We start from the raw sequence: 19,971 nt of genomic DNA, 5'->3' as shown, positions 1-19,971 counted from the left end.
CGAAAGAACTACAGTTATATGTGACAGTATAAGTTACTCCCACAAAAAATATCATTGAAAAGCAGATGCAAGGAATACTATGATTCTATTCCAAGGAAGTTTAAAAATAGCCAGCAAAAAGTATATTATTTAGAAATTCAAAGCTACATCATCAATCTAAAGAGTAAAACAAGGAAATTATTACCATAAATGCTATTTATGGAGGGGATTTATGATTCAGGATAGAGGCACATGGGTTTCTGAAGTGCTGATAATTTAAAATGTATTTGTCTGAGTAGTGGCTACATGGATGCTAGGTTTGTAATTATTAGGCTGAACATGTATTTTTAATCCAATTTGAAAATAATTATTAATCAGAAATTTTAGATTGTTTGTCTAATCTTACTGATATATGTGGTTTCATAATTATAATCTTAATACTTGTTTTCTGTTTGTCCCATTATTTTATGGTCCTTTTCCCTTATCTGTCTGTCTCTCTACTTATTTTTAGTCTTTTTTTGGATTTTTTTCCCCATTCTCTATTACCTCATTAATTATACCTTTTTTATTGTACCTTTAGAAGTTATCCTAAAGATCATGATATAGATTCTTGACTCTAATATTAGAGTCTAATATGAATTGCTGCTTTTAGCATTTTATAGGCAATTTTGACATTAGAACACTTTTAACTATTTATTGCTCCTCTGCATTGTTTCATGCATTTAAAATTTTACATTATTTTAAATCTCATAAGACAATATCATTTTTTGTACAGTCACTCATTTAGTGTTACCCAAATACAGTTGACACTTGAATAACAAAGATTTGAACTGCTTGGATCCACTTACACATGGATTTTTTCCAATAAATACAGTACCTCTAAATAAAAACAGATTTTTTCACATTTTCTTTTCATTTTTGATGTCTACTTTTAATAATACATGTAGCATTTATGGTATTTTGTATCATATAGGACAATATTGAGGTAGGCACTGACACAATTCATCTTGTTGACAGACAATGTAAACTTACAGTATCAATACATACAGGACAGTACTGTAAATGTATTTTCTCTTCCTTAGGATTTTCTTAATATTTTCTTTTCTCTAGCTTACTTTATTATATGAATACAGTATATAATACATATAACATACAAAATAGGTGTTAATTGACTGTTTATCTTACCAGGAAGGCTTCTGGTCAACAGTAGGCTATTAGTAGATTTGGGGGGAGTCAAAAGTTACACTTCGATTTCCAACTGTGATGGGGTTGGGCACCCCAACTCCCTCAGTGTGCAAGGGTCAACTGTATTTACTCTTTATTTTGCTCTTCATTTCTTCCTGTATTTCCATCTGGGATAATTTTTCTTCTCTCTGAAGAACTCCATTTATTTGTTTGTTTGTTTGTTTTAGTTCTCCGGATAAATTCTGTTTGTCTGGAAATAACTTCATTTTGTCTTTAACATGGATAGTGAATTATAGGTTGGAAGTTATTTTCAGCACTTTCAAGATGTCATTATGTTGTCTTCTGACTTTTATAACTTCTGTTAAAAAGTTAGATGGATCTTATTGTTCCTTCTTTGATGATAGAGGTTGTATTTCTCTGACTGCTTTCAAGACAGTCTACTTATCTTTGGTTTTCTCCAGTATACTGTATGATGCTCAGGGGTGGTTAATTCATCCTGATTGGGGCTTATAGTTTTTCTTGAATCTGTTACTTTGTATGTTTCATTATCTTTGGAAAATTCTTCACTATTATCTTTTTAGATACTCCTTCTGCACCATTCTATCTCTTCTCCTTCTGATATTCCCATTACACACTTCTCTGTACACTCTGTCTTTTTTGTTCTTCATGCTTTTGTCTGGACATTTTTTACTAAACTATTTATTAATTCTCTCTTCAGCTGGATCCAAATGTTAAACTCATGTATTGAGTTCTTAGTTTCAGTCTGTTAAATTTTCCAGTCTCCTCTTCCCATTGGATTCATTTTTATAGATTCAAGTCTCCTGGTGAAATTCTTCACCTTGTCATCCACATGTTGAACATTTTAATCACTGTTATTTTCTGATTTATTTCTTAAGACTCTTATATCTGGGTCACTTTGAGCTCTGTGTCTGTTCACTCTTTTTCATCTTTGCCCTGTTTCTTACACCTACTGATTTTTTCTTTGAATCTTAGACATTGTGTATTAAAAATTGTGAAGGCTGTAAATGATACTAGCTTTTATCAGAGTGAATATACCCTATATTCTGGCAGGCAGCAGAGAGAGGCACACAGCCTCTTTTGTTGATGGTTTTAAAATATGCCCATAAGTTCTCCTGTTAAAAGGTGGAGCCTAATTCCTGACTTGGGCTATACTTAGTGACAGCAAATAGAATACAAAAGCAGTAACATGACAGTTATCACAAGTGCTGATGTAGAAGCTGCAGCAAGCTATCCAGATGATCTAGCAAAGGTGGTTAATGAAGGGGTTGCACTAAACAGTAGATTTTCAGTGTAGATGAAACAACCTTATATTGCAGGAAGATGCCATCTAGGACTGGCAGCTACAGAGGAGAAGTTAATGGCTGGCTTCAAAACTTCAAAGGACAGACTGACTCTCTTTCTGGAGGTTAATATAGCTGGTGACTTTTAAGTTGAAGCCAGTGGTCATTTACTGTAACAAAATCTTAGGGCCCTTAAGAATTATGCTAACTCTACTTCATGCTCTATAAATGGAACCACAGAGCCTGGCTGACAGCACATCCAGGCTTGAATTACTAATATTTTACGCAAATGAATGTTGAGACTTTCTGCTCAGAAAAGATTCCTTTCGAAGTTTTACTGTTCGTTGACAATGTACTTGGTCATCCAAGAGCTCTGATGGAGATGTACAGTGAGATTAATGTTGTTTTCATGTCTGCTAACACAACATCCATTCAGTAGCCGACGGATCAAAGGATAATTTCAACTTTCAAGTTCTTTCTTTTAAGTATTTTGTAAAGCTATAGCTGCCATAGATAGTGATTCCTCCAATGGATCTCTGAGCGAAGTAAATTGAAAACCTTTTGGAAAGGATTCACCATCTGGTTCCATGAAGAACATTCGTGATTCATGGGAAGAGGTCAAAATAGCAACATTAACAGGACTTTGGAAGAAATTGATTCTAACCCTCATGGATGACTTTGAGGGGTTCAAGTAACTGCATATGTGGTGGAAATAGCAAGAGAACTAGAATTAGAAGTGGAGCCTGAAGATGTGACTGAATTGCTGTAATCTCATGATAAAATTTTAACAGATAAGCTAAGAGAGTGGTTTCTTGAGATGGAATCTATTCTTGATGAAGATGCTGTGAAGACTGTTGAGATGACAACAAAGGATTTAGAATATTAGCATCAACTTAGTTGATAAAGCAGAGGCTGGTCTTGAGAAGATTGACTCCAACTTTGAAAGAAGTTTTATCGTGGGTAAAATGTTATCAAACAGCATTGGATACTACCAAAAAATCAATCACTTGTGAAAGGACAAGTCATCTATGCAGCAAATGTCATTATCTTATTTTAAGAAATTGCCACAACCACCCCAGCCTTCTACAACCACCACCCTGATCAGTTACCAACTGTCAACATCGACACAAGACCATCTACTAGCAAAACAATTAGGTACAATTTACTGAAAGCTCGGGTGATGGTTAATATTTTTTTAGCAATAATTATGTTTTAATTAAGGTATGTACACTGTTTTTTTAAAAATAATGCTGTTGTACACTTAATAGACTGTAGTATAGCATACAGTACAGTATAGTAAACATAATTTCTGTATGCACTAGGAAATCAAAAAATTTATGTAACTCACTCTATTGAGATACTCACTTAATATTGTGGTAGTCTGGAATTGAACCCACAATATCTCTGAGGAATGCTTCATTGGTTACCATTTGTATTTCTTTCTACTAATGAAATTAAGCAATGTTTGTTAGTCATTTGGGTATCTTTTTTCATGAAGTTTCTCTAAGACTTTTGGATGTTTTCCTTTTGCACTGCCAGTTTTTTTTTTTTGTCAGATATATTTACTACAAATATCTTTTCCCATTCCAAGTCTTTCAACTTCATAATAGTGCCTTTATGTGAATAGTGCCTTTATATGAATTGACTCTTCTTAATTTCAGTGTTGTCTTTTTTTTTTATAGATTATACTTTTCTGATGAATGTTTCATCTGGTTTTAACAATTTTCTCCATTTTCCCTCAATATTCTTAAAACTTTGTCATAGTTTTTTTTCTAATATCCTTGTTTTATAACTCCAGTATCTTGATTATATGTGCATATGTTTTTTTTTCTCTCAGTTTCCAGTCATTTGATTCTGTCTGTTAGCATGCTTGATAATTTTTGAAGAATTAGTGAGGCTCTGAATAATATCTTCCTATAGACAAGATTTATTCTATTCTGTCCTCTGGCAGATAGAGAAGGGCCTGGTCACCTAATCTGCTCAGGGAGTGGTATAAATTGAAGCTTGTTGAAAAGTCTCCTTTTGTCTCTAGTTCGCACTGGCTCTTAAGATGTAGCCCTCAATGGATTCTAGCTGAAAGCTTGAAGTACTCACCTGGGCCTCTCCATCTTGGTGGCTTCTAAATCTTAATCCTTACCTCCTCAGCCCATAATTCCAATGAGATTGCCAAAAATTCAACTCTGCTTTTTTAAGTCTTTCTGCTTAATGTCTTAGACTCCTAAATATCATTATAGTTGATGTACTATAGCAGCAAACGAAAATGTTAAAAACATTAGAACTATAGAAGTATTAAATGAAGAATTTTGAGATTGATAAAAGATTTTGACTATGGTATAATGAACATGTGAAAAGAATTGTTGTAGTTTTCTTGTACTTTAGCAACAAAATAAATATAGTTATCAATCTTTCATCCATTATGTGACTATTACTAGTAGAAAACAGTATATACAAATAAACTTTGTAAGTTTTTAGAGACCAAAAATGAGCAGAAGAATAAAATACTATTGATAAAAATTAGATCTGAACCTTTTTTGTTTATTAAACTTAGAAATAATAGCTTTTGTTAGAATCTCTTATTGATAAATTTGATATGAGAAAATGATTGAATTAAATGTTAGTTTAAAAATGTACATGAAAACAATTGATTTCACAAAATGGAAATCAGTTTGTAGGAAATGTCACCTTCTGTTCATGAAGTCTTAACTGCTACAGGAGTTGTTCTTTTGCTGTAAACAACCAGAAAACGAGACTTAAAAAAAAGAATTATGTTTAAACATTGTTGAACAGAGAGCACAAGACTATGATCCCTATGAGAAAGGAAACAAATGAAATACACCCTGCCATCATCCAGCTTACTGCCTGGAGGCATTTCCCAGGTTGAAGAGCAGGGGTGGGAGGAGCCCAAACAGCCTGGTGGTCTTGCTGTGTTTAGATCAGATATTGCGGTGTCTGAGTTATCTAGAATTTGTGAGGCAGAGCAATGAAGAGAGGCAATTGCATAAAGGTAGAGCTCTGAAGATTTACAAAGGGAACCCCTTGAATCATTGGCTGAATATAGATCTATACGTGCAAAGGATGAAACTGCAAGAGACTGGGGTAAGAACCATTGAAAAGAAGGCGGCCAAACATTTCTTGGAGGTTGCACAGGAGCATTTTGCTTTCGCACTGGCTATAAGAAGAGACTTATCATGGAACGACAAGTGGATTCCTTAGATGGGTATTGCTGTAGTGGGGCTAAATTAGTCCTAGACTAAAGACTGCAGTGGACCTACCCCACAAAACTAAAAGGACTCAAAGGAGTTAAACTAATCCTGGGTGATTTAACTGCACGCCAGGACAAAGTCCAGCACTCTCTGAAGAAATGAAACATCATCCAACAGTGTAAATTTTACAATGTCCAACACCTTATAAAAAATTATGCATGCAAAGTATGAAAAATATAACCCCTAACAAGGAGAAAACTGAAATGATAGAAACTGACCTGGAATTACTATGGTTGATGGACTTAGCAGACAACAGCATAAAACTCTTCATGTCCACAGTATAGAGGAAAATGTCAACACGATGAGAGAAATGGAGGATTAAAAAAAAAAAAAGACCCAAATTAAACTTCTAGAGATGAGACAGTGACTAAAGTAAAAAGTACATTGGACAGGATTAATAACAGATAATTACTGGCTTTTTTAAAAATTAGTAAAATAGCAATAGAAACTTGAGACAGAACATGCGGGAAAAAAGATTAACAAAAAATGAACAGAGCATCAGAGACCTGTAGAACAGTATCAAGCAGTCTGATATATATAATGTATGTATATATCATTAAAGTCATCAGTAGGCAGGGGGCAGGGAGGAGATCAGGAAACTATGACATCTAAAATTTTTCCAAATTTGATGAAAATTCTAAAATATCCATAAATACACAGACAAAAAGCTTAACAAACCCAAGCAGAAGAAGCATAAAGGAAAAGTACATCATAACCAGATGTTATGTTGTTAAAAGTCAATGGTGACAAGAGAATCTTCAAAGCAGCCAGAGAGAAAAGACACATTGCATAGAAAGGAACAAAAAATAAGATGAGAATTCCCACTGTACACTGTTAAACTTTAGAGATGTCGAAGAGAAGACATCTCTGAAGTACTGAAATGGAGAGACATCTCTGTATCGTTGAAAGAGAAACTGTCTACAGTTTCTACAGTTCTACACTCAGTGAAAATATCTTTCAGACATATACAAGAAGACAACTTTTTCACACTAAAAAAGTGAAAGAGTATGTCCGCAGCAGGACCTGCACTACAATGAATATTAAAGAAGTTTCTTCACGCAGAAGGAAAATTATACCAGACGGAAATTTAGATCTTTGCAAAGGTAAAGTAATGAAGAGTGCTGGAAATTATAAACATGTGGATAAACATAAAATATTTTACTGTATTTCTATATAGGGCATATATATGTGCCCTATATAGAGGTATATATATATCCATCCTCTGTACTATGTGGTGGGTGTATGTTATATATATAAAATATTATTTCTCCATAGTATTTCTATGTATGGGCAACAAACAGTTGGAATTTTAAATTTTAGATTAATGCCGTTTACAATAATATCAACGAATATGATATTCCTATAGGTAAAATTACCAAAATATATATGACTTAACTTCAAAACTACAAAGTCAACTTCAGATTTCTAGTCCAGCATGTAAGATGTCATCACTCCATACTAACAAGTGAAAAGCTGAACAAACTGAAAAATCAACTCTTCTTCGATCCACCAGAGAAGTAAGGTCATAGAGCAAAATTACTGCCCCCCAAGTTGAAGAGAGAAACAAGCAGAAACAGAGAATTAAAACATCCTGGAACTGTAGCAGAAACCTCAATGGCAACCACTGCTGGGTAGGTAAACCTACGTTGTAATTTATCGGAGTAGATAAATCTGAGAGTTAGAAACTCCAGGGTAGGGGGTTGCCCTGTTATGGACGGGGGCGCAATTTTGTGAGCTTTACCTCTAGGAGCTCCACTGATCTTCACAGTGAATATTGGACAAAAATCCCCTCATGCTTCCAGCAGGAGGCAAGGTAAAAAGAACCTTTTGAAATACACCAGAGCAGTCTTAACAAAGCCTGCCCTCAGGAGAAACTGTTACCAGAGATTAACCTACCTGTGGAAAAAGAAATACCCAACACCTGCTCCCTCTAGCCTTCCACAAGGAGGAAGAGAAATACCCAATTCTGGCTCCCTCTGGCTATCCTGTCCCACGTAAGTAAGGTGTGAGGACTGAGATGCATCAGTGAATTTCACACTGAAGGGGCACAGACTCCCTAAAAGACTGAGACTTAATCATAGGACTGGTAGATTGCTTCCCTCCCCCCACATTTTACCACTACTTCGCTAAAAGCCTGTTTACCATAGTTCTTTTTACCCAGTACATCATGTCTACCTTTCAACAAAAAATTACAGGACATACTAAAAAGCAAAAAACACAACTTGAAGAGACTGAACAAGCACCAGAACCAGAGTCAAATATGACTGGAATGTTCAAATTATCAGACCAGAAATTGTTTTTTAAAACTATGACTTACATGCTTTAATGGAAAAAGTAGTCAAAAAAGCAAAAACTGGTGGGTAATATAAGCAGAAATATGGAAATTCTTTAAAAAAAAAGAAGTACTTGAGGTCAAAAACTAACAGAATTGAAGAATGCCTTAGATGGACTCATTGTAGAATAGATCTGGCTGAGGAAACAGTCACTGAGCTTGAGAATATGACAATAGAAATTTCTAAAATGGAAAAGCAAATAGAAAAAAAGACAACACAGAAACCCAGAATATCCAAGAACTTAGGACAACTACAAAGGGAGTAACATATGCATAAGTGGAATACCAGAAGGAAAAAAGAAAGGAATAAAAGCAGTATTTGAAATAACAATGACAAAGAATTTCCCTAAAATTAATTTAGACATCAAGCCATAGATCCAGGAAACTCAGAGAACACCAAGAAGGATAAATATTTAAAAACGTACACTGAGGCATATCATATTTAAACCTCAGAAAATCAAAAGATAATGTCTTGAAAGAAGCCAAGGGTAAAAACGCCTTACCTATGGAGTATAGAGGAGCAAAGGTAAGACTCACATCCAACTTCTTGGAAACTATGCGAAGAAGAAGAGACTGGCTTGAAATATTCCAAGTATTGAAAGAACAAAACTACCAACCTAAAATTCTGTATGCTGCAAACTATTCTTCAGAAGTGAAGAAATACATTCTCAAACAAAAATTTAGAGTATTTGTTGCCAGTAGACCTACCGTGTAAAAAATGTTAAAAATTCTTCACAGAAAAGGAAAATACATCAGAAAATCAGATCTATATAAAGAAAAGCTCATCAGAGAAGGAATGAGTGAAGGTAAAATAGAACCTTTTATTTTTCTTATTAGTTGATTAAGCTGATGAGTTTGTTCAAATTAATAGCAATAGTGTATTTGGTTATGGATGCTTGTGTGTGCACACCCACACTCATGCACTTGTGTATAAGTGAAATGAATGGCAGCAATAATTCAAGGAACAGGAAAGAGGAATTAGAAATACTTTGTTATTATAAGGTACTTGTACTACTTGTGAGGCAGTATAGTATTATTTGAAAATTGACTTGGATTAGTTGTAAATGTAAATGTATATTGCAAACCCTAAGGCTCCACTAAAACCAAGTGTAATTGATGTGCTAAGAAAGGAGAGAAAATGGAATCATATAAACTGTGATTTTATCCTTAATTGCCAAAACTTGGAAGCATCAGGATATTCTTCAGTAAGTGAATGGGTAAATAATCTGTAGTACATTCAGATGATGGAATACTATTTAGTGCTAAAAAAGAAATGCGCTCTCAAGCCATGAAAAGACATGTAAGAAACTTAAGTGCATATTACTAAGTGAAAGAAGTCAATCTGAGAAGGCTACATGCTGTATGATTTCAACTATATGACATTCTAGAAAAGGCAGAACTATGGAGATAGTAAAAAGATCAAATGTTATCAGAGGTTAGTGGGGAAGGATGAATAGACTGAGCACTGGGGATATTTAGGGCAGCAGAATTATTCTCTATGATACTGTAATGGTGGACACATGTCATACATTTGTCAAAATCCATAGACTGTCTAACACTGAGAGTGAATCCTGTTGTAAACTATGGACTTTGGGGATAATGATGTTGTCAGTGTAGTTTCATTAGTTGCAGCAAGAGTACCACTGTGGTACAGGATTTTATGGGAGGCTGTGTGTGGGAGAGGATAAGGGGGTATATGAGAAAACTACTTTCTGCTCAATTTTGCAGTAAGCCCAAAACTTCTCTAAAAATAGTTTATTAATAATTTTACAAAGTAGAAAATATTGCTGAGAGAAATTAAAGGAGACATAAATTTATGGTGAGATATGCCATGTTTACAAATCAGAAAATTCACTGTTAATGTCACTTCACTCAAATTGTTCTGTATATTTAAAGCAATCTTAATCAAAATCCAGCATCCTTTTCTGTAGAAGGTAACAAACTGATCAAAAACTTGTGTGAAATGCAAAAGACTTAGAATATGAAAACAATGCTGGAAAACATAACACTACCTGAGTTCAAGACTTACCATAAAGCTGTGGTAATTAAGACAATGGTGCTGGTGTAAGGATAGACGTGTAGATCAGCAGACAAATTAGAGAGTATGGGTATAGTCTGCTGGTTTTCAACAAAGATGTGAAGGTAATTTAATGGGAAAAGATAGTCTTTTCAAACAATGTTCCTGGAATAATCAGAGGGGAATAGTGAACCTCAACTTTTACCTCACACCGTATGCAAAAATAACTTGGAATGGATCATAGGCCATTCCAAAAAAAATACAAAAGCTAAAAAATTTAAAACATCTAATAAAAAATAGTACATCCCTGTGTATAGAAAATTCATGTAGCAAATTTATGGACTTACTGAAATTTATGTCAAGATTTTCTTAACAAAAATTCTGATTTTAAATGTCAAACTCCTATTGGAATCGGAGTCAAATGGGAGCAGAGACAATCTTCTGACTCAGAATAATCTGTAACCATAATCAGCATCACTTGTCATCATTGCCTCAGTTTAGTAAATGTGTGGTAAATATTGCTACTATAGTGATATAATATAGAGTAAGGGCAGAATTAATTTTTTAATATCTTTATTTTTTACAGTTCTATATCTGTAAGAGTCAAAGAGTTTTAATGGGTTTCTTTTAGCTATCATTGTTTCATTTTCGTGAAGGCGAGTATATGTGCTAGAGTGACTTCTGTATATTTTCTACATTTATGTATATTGTATACTTATAGATTGTACATTTGGGTTCATTGTAAATGGATCTCTACTAAGTTTTAAGGACCTGTTGTTATTGGATATCATGAACTTTTAGCCATATAATTAATTGGTAATACATGGAGTTTCTTGGGTATTTGGTTTTATCATCTTCATCCACCCCCACCAATTGTTAGATTAAAACATATCAATTATGAAATATTAAATTAGGATAATTCTAACCATAGATTGCATGTTTCAGCCTAATAATGCATGCTTAGTTTATTTTTTGTTTTTTTAAATCATTTTAGTAACAGTGATGATGTCATATTGGTTTCTGTGGAAAGTCCTGATTTGACAACTCCAATTACATCAAATCCAACAGGTATCCTAAGTAGATTAAAATGTGACCTGTCAAATTAGAAAGCCTCTAATCAGTATTTGTTTAAAATTGAAAATTGAATATTATCTTTTAATACAATAAAAATTTTAATTCTACTCTCAGAGTTATTTTATATCTGTGATTAATACTACCTGAATAAATCAGTGATTCCTTAATAAAATTGAGGTTTCTTTTTAACCTTGTATTTATCAATTTATGGCCTTTTGTTTCTTTACCACGTTTGTTTAACGGCTTTGTAAATTCTAAAACTACTTACTTTTCATATCCGCTTTTACTTTTTTGCTCTGGTCTTGTTGATGGTAGTGGTGGTTTATTATTTGTCTTTTTGTTTTGTCTTTGAGTTATCTTATAGTCTATTAAGATTTAAAGTTTGGTTAATCTTTAGTATCTTTAATTTTTTTAACTTTTAAAAATAATACTTTGTTACTCTTTAGAGTTTTTCTCATTACACTTATGTAAAAATTTTTAACCTTAGCTTTCCAATAAGTTTCCTTTCTCTTAAAATAGCTATTTTGTTGGCCCATAATTTCTTATTCAAAATTCCCCATTTCATTTTCATTTTTACTATATATTAGAGAATTTAATTTGCATCTTAATTTCAGAAAACTTTGTCTCCACTTATATAGCTACTTAATTGGCCCCATGATTTGGGCTGTTAAGATTGTAAATCAAATAATTAAGGGATATTAAGCATTTATCTGAGGCTTTTACTGGTTCTATGAAGAAGCCTCCTTAGCTATCTCAGGTGGTCTAAAGATGCTACAAGTAAAATGTACATTTCCAAGTTTATTTCCTCAAATGCTGTAGTAATTTACAGATGTTTTTTTAAGAAGAGTTACTAATATAGTTATGAAGTTACATAAGGACAAAATCTTTTGAACCAAAATTAGATTTTGCATTTTTTTGGACTGATTCATTGATCTTTGGAATAGGTAAAGTCAGTTAAGTTACTGTTTATAATTATATAATGGTTAATGAGCATCCCCATTATTGTGTCCTCAGCATTTCATATATTGTAATGTCTATAAATATTTAATAGTTAATAAACTTGTCAAATGTTCATATTTTTATAATATTCTTCCAGATAATGGAAAAGTTACATCAGGAAATTCTAACATTTCACCTAACACTGAAACTGAAGCTGTGGTAGGTCCTAAATATTGCCTCTGAATGTTGTTTATTTGAATATGTTAGATGTAGGATCTTGAGTGTTACTACATGTTGGATGACTTATCTTGTCATTCATTCTTTGAGAGGTTCATTCTCTGAGAAACTAATGTCTGACTAGTTAAGATGACCAAGTTCCAGTCCAGCTTAAACGTTAAAAAGCAAACAGCTAATGATAAACATATTTCAACCATAATTATTACCAAATAACTCATTCAGACTCTGCTTAATCATATTCTCAGAAACCATATACAGTATTTCATGAGCTTCTCTTTCATAGTAGAGTAAAATTAAACCATAAGACTTAGAGAATTTTCAATCTCTAGCTTCTAAATGGTAATTTTAAAAGATACGTGTTTTATTTTTTAAAAACATTTTCTGTTAAGGCAAAATCTTAATCCTTAACAACTTTTCAGGTTATAGAGAAGAAACTTGATTCTGTGATTGATCTGACAAAAGAAGGCTTGTCAAACCGCAACAAAGGTAAAGGATTGTCTTTCTTTTTCAAGGCAGAGGGAAAGGTAACAACTCAAAATACATTTGACCCATTTTTGAAGTTTAACTTTGTGTGTTAGTTGTGTGTATGGTAATAGCTCTATGCAATTTAATCACATGTGTAGATTTGTATAACTGCCACTGCAATCAAATTACACAACTGTTTTATCACTACAAGATTCCCTCATGCTATCCCTTTATAGGATTTTTAGGGGTTGCCCTCAGTCCCTGTATCCTGGCAACCATTAATTTGTTCCTCACCGTTATAATTAAGTTATTTCATGAATGTTATATAAATGTGACATAATATGCATCCTTCTGAAATTGGCTTCTTTTACTTAGCATTTCTCCCAAGGGTCATCCAAGTTGTTGTATAAGTATTCCTTTTTATTGCTGAGTAGTATTCCACGGTGTGGATGTGTAATAGTTTATCTATTCTTTCATTGAAAGACGTGTGTTGCTTGAGACTATTAGAAATCTCTTTCCTGCCTGTGAGACACACCTTTTTCCTTAACCATAACAATAGTGGCTGTGAGAGGAGTCTAGGGCATAACGTGTGTAGAGGGAGAGTCACAACAGTGCCCTCCTTCTCATATTTAAACAAAAAGAAATGAAATACAGTCTCTGGGGCTGACGATCAGTTATGTAGGGTCTCATCTCTTACTACTGGCGTTTGAGTGTTTGCTGTGCTCTTTTGATGAAATACTTGAATTCACTTACTAACATCAGTAAATTCTGTAATATTAAAAAAATGCAGATTATGGTAGCAACTACATAGTCCAGTTCTTTCTCCTGTCTCAACTGTGGATCCAAAGGTTGAAACCATTGGGATCTTCAGGCACCTCATAATAGAATCAAAAACGCTTTAGTTTCCAATTTCATGATGAAGATTGGAATTATAAATCTGAAAAATGAATTGAAGTCCATAATGAAGTAATCATTAATAGATTAAAATTAACAATTTTAACATTAACTTTAATCATTAAGATTACTAAATATTTCTTTAAACTACATGATACAGAATTTGAGATGCAGTAAAATAAAAAGAACACAGATTCATTCCATACTTTATGGGGTTTTTAAAAATATTTTGGGGGGTGGTAAATTAGGCTTATTTATTATTTTAATGGAGGTACTGGGGCTTGAACCCAGGACCTTGTGCATGCTAAGCATGCACTCTGCCACTGAGCTATACTCTCCCCCCATTCAGTGCTTAATAAGTCATACCTGTAACTGGGGGTGGGGTGTGGCTTCAGTTTGAAATCAAGCAGTTAGAAAGAAGGATCATGCTAATTCATGATGCTAACTCATGGTCAGTGTGAATCTGTCTTGTAAAATGTTCAGTTCTGAATAAGGGTATATAGTTAGATCAGTCTTGGATTGTTTCCCATATTCCCAGGCTTCATGAATGGTATCACCAGCTCACCCAGTTTCCCAGGTCAGAAGAGGAAGAGTCCCTTTTGACTCATCAATATGCCTCATGCCACTGTCTGGTCAGTTTTCAAGTCCATCAGTTCTTGTCCCCTGAAAAGCTAACAGATCTAGTCCATATATTTCCTTATTTCAGAATTATATCATCTTTAGCCTGGTCTATGGCAATATAACCATATTCATGTCTGTTTATGTTTAAAATATTAAATGTTTTAAAAATATTTTGAACTAAATGAAAATGAAAACAAGCATATCAAAATCTGAGGGATGCAGCTAAAGTAGGACTCAGAAGGAAATTACTAGCATTAAATGTTTATATTAGAAGTGGAAAGTCTAGAATGAACAATTTAAGCTTCTGCCTTAAAATGCTAGAATTAAAAATAACAAATTAAACCCAAAGCAAGTAGATGACACTTCAGTAGAGAAGATGTGGGGATGGCAGTTAAACACAAGAAGACATCCTCAACAGTGTTATTCCTTAGAGGAGTTAAGACCATAATGAGATGCAACACATCCACTAAAATGAAAACAACTAAAAATAGGCAAAGTGTTGGTGAGGATGTGGAGAGACCTAGAACTCTCCTGTTTTGCTGGTAGGAGTGTAAAATGGTGAAACCACTTTGGAAATGGTTTGGCAGTTTCTCAAAACATTAACTGTACTCTTAACAAATGACACTGTTATTCCACTCCTAGGTATTTACCCAAGAGAAATGAAAGCCTGCATCTGCACAGATGTTCATGGTAACTTTATTCATAGTAGACCCAAACTAGAAACAGCCTAAATGTCCATCAACAGAAAAATGGATAAATAGGTTGTGGCGTATCTATCTGCACAGCGAAGTACTACTCAATAATAAAAATGAACAAAATATTAATTGTATACAACATGGGTGAATCTCAGAAACAAAATGCTGGGCAAAAGAATTCTGCATACTAGGTGACTTGATTTGTGTTAGATTCTACAAAAGACCAGTCTGATCTTCAGTGGCAACAGACCTGTGGTTTTATGGGGCCAGCGGTGAGAGGGGGATTGACTGAGAATGTTTCGAGTCCAAGCTCTTACTGCTGGCCACACAATGAGCCAACAGATCGAGATGAGTTGTTGGGGTAAGGAACAGTGCTTTATTCAGAAATCTAGCCGACCAAGAAGATGGTGGACCAGTGTCCCAAAGAACTATCTTCTCCGAGTTAGAATTCAGGCTTTGTTTATACTAAAATGGCAGGGCGTGTGGTTGGTTACTGCAGACTTCCTGGTGCCGGAATCCTTTGGTCTTGTAGCTGTCCACGTAGGTCCATGTCCAGTCACAAGTTCCTATAAACCTCCAACAAGATAAATGATACTCTCTGTTCTGCAACCTTTTATCTCTATAAGAATGGAAAAGTGTTATACCTTTAAACATCAGGGCCTTGAGAATGGGCTGCCCTGTATATTTTAGAAATAAGGCAACATTCTTGTAGCAAAAGAAGTAGAATACAGTGGTTGAAGTAAACAGATCATTATGGAGTCAGATTTATTCTTCCCAATTACAGGAAGGGACCCTATTTGGGGTAATAAAAACTGTCTTGATTTTGGTGATGGTTACACAGTTGTACCTTTGTCAAAACTCAAAGAATTGCACATTTTAAATGAATACATTTTATTGTATGTAAATTATATCTGAATAGTTACTTTTAAAATGCAGGCTTTAAAAAGCATGTCTATGATAAAAATATTTTCATGAGTGAATGTTTGTTTACATATGCATATGTATGCAGCAAAGGTCCTGGAAGGTCAAACACCAAAGGGTTAAGTTGAAACTTGAGGCCACAAGTCTAAATTCTCACATAGCAGTTTAATGAGGAGGAACCTTAAAATAAATAATGGGCTACTAGCTACTGTTGCTCTGAGAATACAAATTGCTAAAGTAACCATTACTCATTCTTATACAGATAAGGATAAAAGCTGCAGAGTATCTACAAGACACTGACATTGATGACACAAAGGATGTAGACATTAACTGGTTTGGGACAAAAGTCCTCTTTTGTCTCATCTTGTCATCATAAAGTTGAGTTTCTGTCTTAGCCTTAGCCTGACTTACTTACCTTGAAAGAAAGGATGTTAGTTATGGGAAGTTATAGTAGATTTTTTTTTGTATGAAACTGTTCACTTGAAAATTTGAAGGGGGTTATTCATATCAGCTCTTCTACACTGATGAACCTGCAGATTATGATTTCACAAATCTAGTTCTAATTAATTAAACTAGTTAAAAAGGCATTACAGATTCTCTTTAAATTAAAACCATAAAATCATTACCTCTTCTAAAAAGGTTTTAAACATCAGTAAGCAAAGTGACTAATAAGTTAACTTTGAAAAACAGTGCAATCTTAATTATCCTTGTCAGTTAAAAGAAAAATACAAGTAAATTTGATTTGGGGAGATTCATAAAGTATATTAAACAGCTGTATCACTGTACACACAATGGATCTAAAATGGTTTTTACTGCTTATTAGCTGCATTCAGACTTCTGAAATTTTTAGCTACCCAGCCCTACCACTTTCCAGCGTGGAGCCCCATTTCTTACCATCCCCATAATACTCCCTCTGGTTCTTCTCAAACCATCCTTGCACCTACTACACCTGCTTTCTCTCTCTCACACCCACATTTTCTCTATTTTCCTCCTTTTCTTTCTTCTTCTAACCATCTCTCTTTCTTCCAGTCTCTCTTCTATCTCTCCTCCCTCCCCTCTCCCTTTCAGCAGTCCACAGTTTGTAGCTAATTCCTGCTAGCTACCGTGGGTCTCAGCAGTTGAGACACCTTTAACCCCAGCCTGCGTGATTTTTAGTTTGAATTCCCAGGTCTTGTGTGTATCACACATTCATACAGGAGTGTAAATGGCTCTGTGTTTGCAAACATCCTCATTGACCTAATAGCAGAATTCTGCCTCTAACAGTACTGTGGGAATCCCTCTCCCATGGGTAATTTTAGTTCCCAGTTGCATCATGACTTAAGTGTTTTACCTTAAATGGGGACTTTTTGTCACATTAGAGGAAAATTCTCTATATGTTTTATACCTTTGGGTCTTGAGCTTTTATCAAAAGTTTATCTTTTGAAATAATCACAGTTTTATAATTTTAGTGCACGTGTAATTACTACCTAAGACATAAACTGCTGCTTGCTTAAAGGCTATGGGATTGATTATTGCAGATAAATTTTACTTTTAAACCTTGTGTTGTTCACAGAAAGTCCCACATCTACCGTTGAGTCGCCTGCAAAAGCTGTTTCAGTCTCAAAAGAGACAACCCCAGTGGTGCAAAATGCAGCCCAGGTACTAATATTAAATGCTCTGTAAGGGATATTCATTCCAAATTGAGTGGAAGTACCTATTTTACTCATGAAGAAACATTTGAGTCACATTTCAGCTTAGAAAGTGCTTTGATACACTTTTTTAAATATGTTATTGTGAGTCTACTTACTTACTCGATTAAAATAACTTAATAAATTTTCCAGAACTACAGAAGTTAAAACAAATACATTTTTAAACTAACAAATTCAGAAGGATTTTTAAGAGTAATAGTCATTGCTGATGACAGTGGACAGAAATGGGTACTCTTGCACCCTCACACTTCTCATGTTAATTAGCACAATGTTTGGGAACACAGTTTGGAAATGAGATGGAATGTTTCTCCAGAATGTCTGCGACCTAACCCATTCTGGATTAGTGATATTCCAGAGTGTAGAGATCTTACCTTCAGGAGAAGCTTATGCTTAAAAAAGAATACATCTAGCCTGGAAGCATCCTTTTGTTCTTAGAATTTTGATAAATGGATTGAAGAATGGGAAATGTATATTGTAGAACTGCGGTTGACCACTTGAAAACAGAACCTACCAATTCAGCTTGCTAAATTGTTTTATAAATGTGTTTTAGGTTCTTGACTCCTTTGAACACCTGCCACCTCTCCCAGAATCACCACCGCTGTTACCTGAACTGGTAGACAAAATCCGAGACACACTTCCTCCCCAGAAGCCCGAGCTCAAAGTAAAACGGGTCCTGAGACCCAAGGGCATCGCCTTGACTTGGAACATCGCCAAAATCAATCCCAAGTGTGCCCCCGTGGATAGCTACCACCTCTTCCTGTGCCATGAGAACCCTAATAATAAGCTGATTTGGAAGAAAATTGGAGAAATTAAAGCTTTACCACTCCCAATGGCCTGTACTTTATCTCAGTTTTTATCTTCCAACAAATATTATTTTACTGTCCGATCAAAAGACATTTTTGGGCGATATGGACCCTTTTGTGATATAAAATCTATTCCTGGGTTTTCTGAAAATCCTACCTAAGGGAAGAGTATTCGATAGTTATATATTGTACTACATTTTGTTTTGTTTTGTTTCATATTTGAGTTGTTTGTTTACAATGTTTCTTTGAAACTATTGATGTCTTAAAGGGACAGTTCAGATTGTGAACCCTTTGTACAGGGACAGTCCTCTTCCCTATGTTGTAAGTGGCCTCTAGTTTCATGATTTGCATTCAGGAAGTCCTTCCAGTGGATCTGTTCTAAGACATACACTATCATGGACCTGTGTCACTAAGCTGTGTTAGGTACACTACGTTTGGTGACTGACTGTGTATGGAGTTGCTGCTTACGTCAGAAGCGCTAGGATGCAGGTAGCCACCATTTCCTCTGTTGACAATCAGCTTTCAGTGACTTGCTTGTGGTCAGTGTAGGTACAGGAAAATTCAGCTCTTTACTGAAGCCAGATCATCCGTGGGGTGCATATCCACCAAGAAGTTATGAAAATAGATGTCTTCCCATTATGTTCAAATTCTGAGGGCTATTAATCTGCACCCCCTCCCCATCCCCCCCTCTTGCTTTGGGCCATGTCAGTCATTTGGGGAAATAAGCAGTCTAGAGGTTTCCCTAAATTGGTGTGTATACTTACATATGTAATAAAATTAGTTAAAAATTGTGTGCTGAGTACACAAAAAATACAGAAATAAAAAATCTAGCCTACTATTTCAGTTGGAAAGTGGAGTTGTCTGCCTTAGATTTAAGGCTTTAATTTGCTGACACGGTGGTGCAACCCTTTGCTCATTTCCTGGCTGCCTCACTACTTGGAGAAGGAGCATAATGCTCAGGGGCTCCCGCAGACGCGTCCTGCTTACCTCCATCTGAGGGAGCGCTGACGTGAGCTGTGGCTCGGCAAGGAGCCCAGGAAACCCACTCAACGGAAGTCAGTCAGGACCCAAAGGGACGACTGTGGATGAGCAGCTCTAGGACACTGAGAAAAAAGAAAACCATTAGTGTGAGCTTCTGTTCATAAGAGGCACTCTTTCCTGGTGCACAGTGAAAGGTCGGGCCTCAGAGACCACGAGGTTGAACAGCAAATGGTTTTCCTTGGCATTTTGTGAATGCCTTCGCATCTTCAGTCATAAATAAAGCTGTTATTTTTCAGTCTCCTGTGTCCTTACCTTTTAAAACATGATGACTGAAACAGCCAGATTCTGAACTGAATTTGCCGAAATGAGCTGCCCTCTGTGAGGTCCCATTTCAGGCTCAGAGCAGTGGAGGGCGTCAGTTCGGGGACAGCTGCACGCTTGGGTTGGCATAGACTAGACGCTCACTCATTAAGCAAAGCCCGGAGAGTTGACACTGTAAGTAAGACTTGGGTGTGAACTACCAGAGTCAAATTGCATCCCAACCAGCAGATCTTCCAGAATGTCGATGAGTGCACT

General features: G+C 35.2%; 1 protein-coding gene across 4 annotated transcripts in view; it reads left to right on the top strand.

Annotated features, from left to right (window-relative positions):
- The window catches only part of ATF7IP2 (activating transcription factor 7 interacting protein 2), a 46,096-nt gene extending 26,844 nt beyond the window's left edge, over positions 1 to 19,252 (top strand). For all 4 annotated transcript variants that reach the window (XM_031687225.2, XM_031687224.2, XM_072942221.1 and 1 more), the window contains 5 exons: positions 11,072 to 11,145; positions 12,248 to 12,309; positions 12,747 to 12,813; positions 17,476 to 17,561; positions 18,162 to 19,252. In XM_031687225.2, coding sequence (XP_031543085.2) covers positions 11,072 to 11,145; positions 12,248 to 12,309; positions 12,747 to 12,813; positions 17,476 to 17,561; positions 18,162 to 18,575 — 703 coding nt within the window. In that variant the 3' untranslated portion in view covers positions 18,576 to 19,252. The remainder of the gene's footprint in view (positions 1 to 11,071; positions 11,146 to 12,247; positions 12,310 to 12,746; positions 12,814 to 17,475; positions 17,562 to 18,161) is intronic.
- The last annotated feature ends 719 nt before the right edge of the window (positions 19,253 to 19,971 follow it).

Source organism: Vicugna pacos, chromosome 18 (assembly GCF_048564905.1).
Source record: "Vicugna pacos chromosome 18, VicPac4, whole genome shotgun sequence".
NCBI classification, from domain to species: domain Eukaryota; kingdom Metazoa; phylum Chordata; class Mammalia; order Artiodactyla; family Camelidae; genus Vicugna; species Vicugna pacos.
The sequence above is the reverse complement of the archived record's forward strand: the minus strand, read 5'-3'. Positions and strand labels throughout refer to the sequence as shown.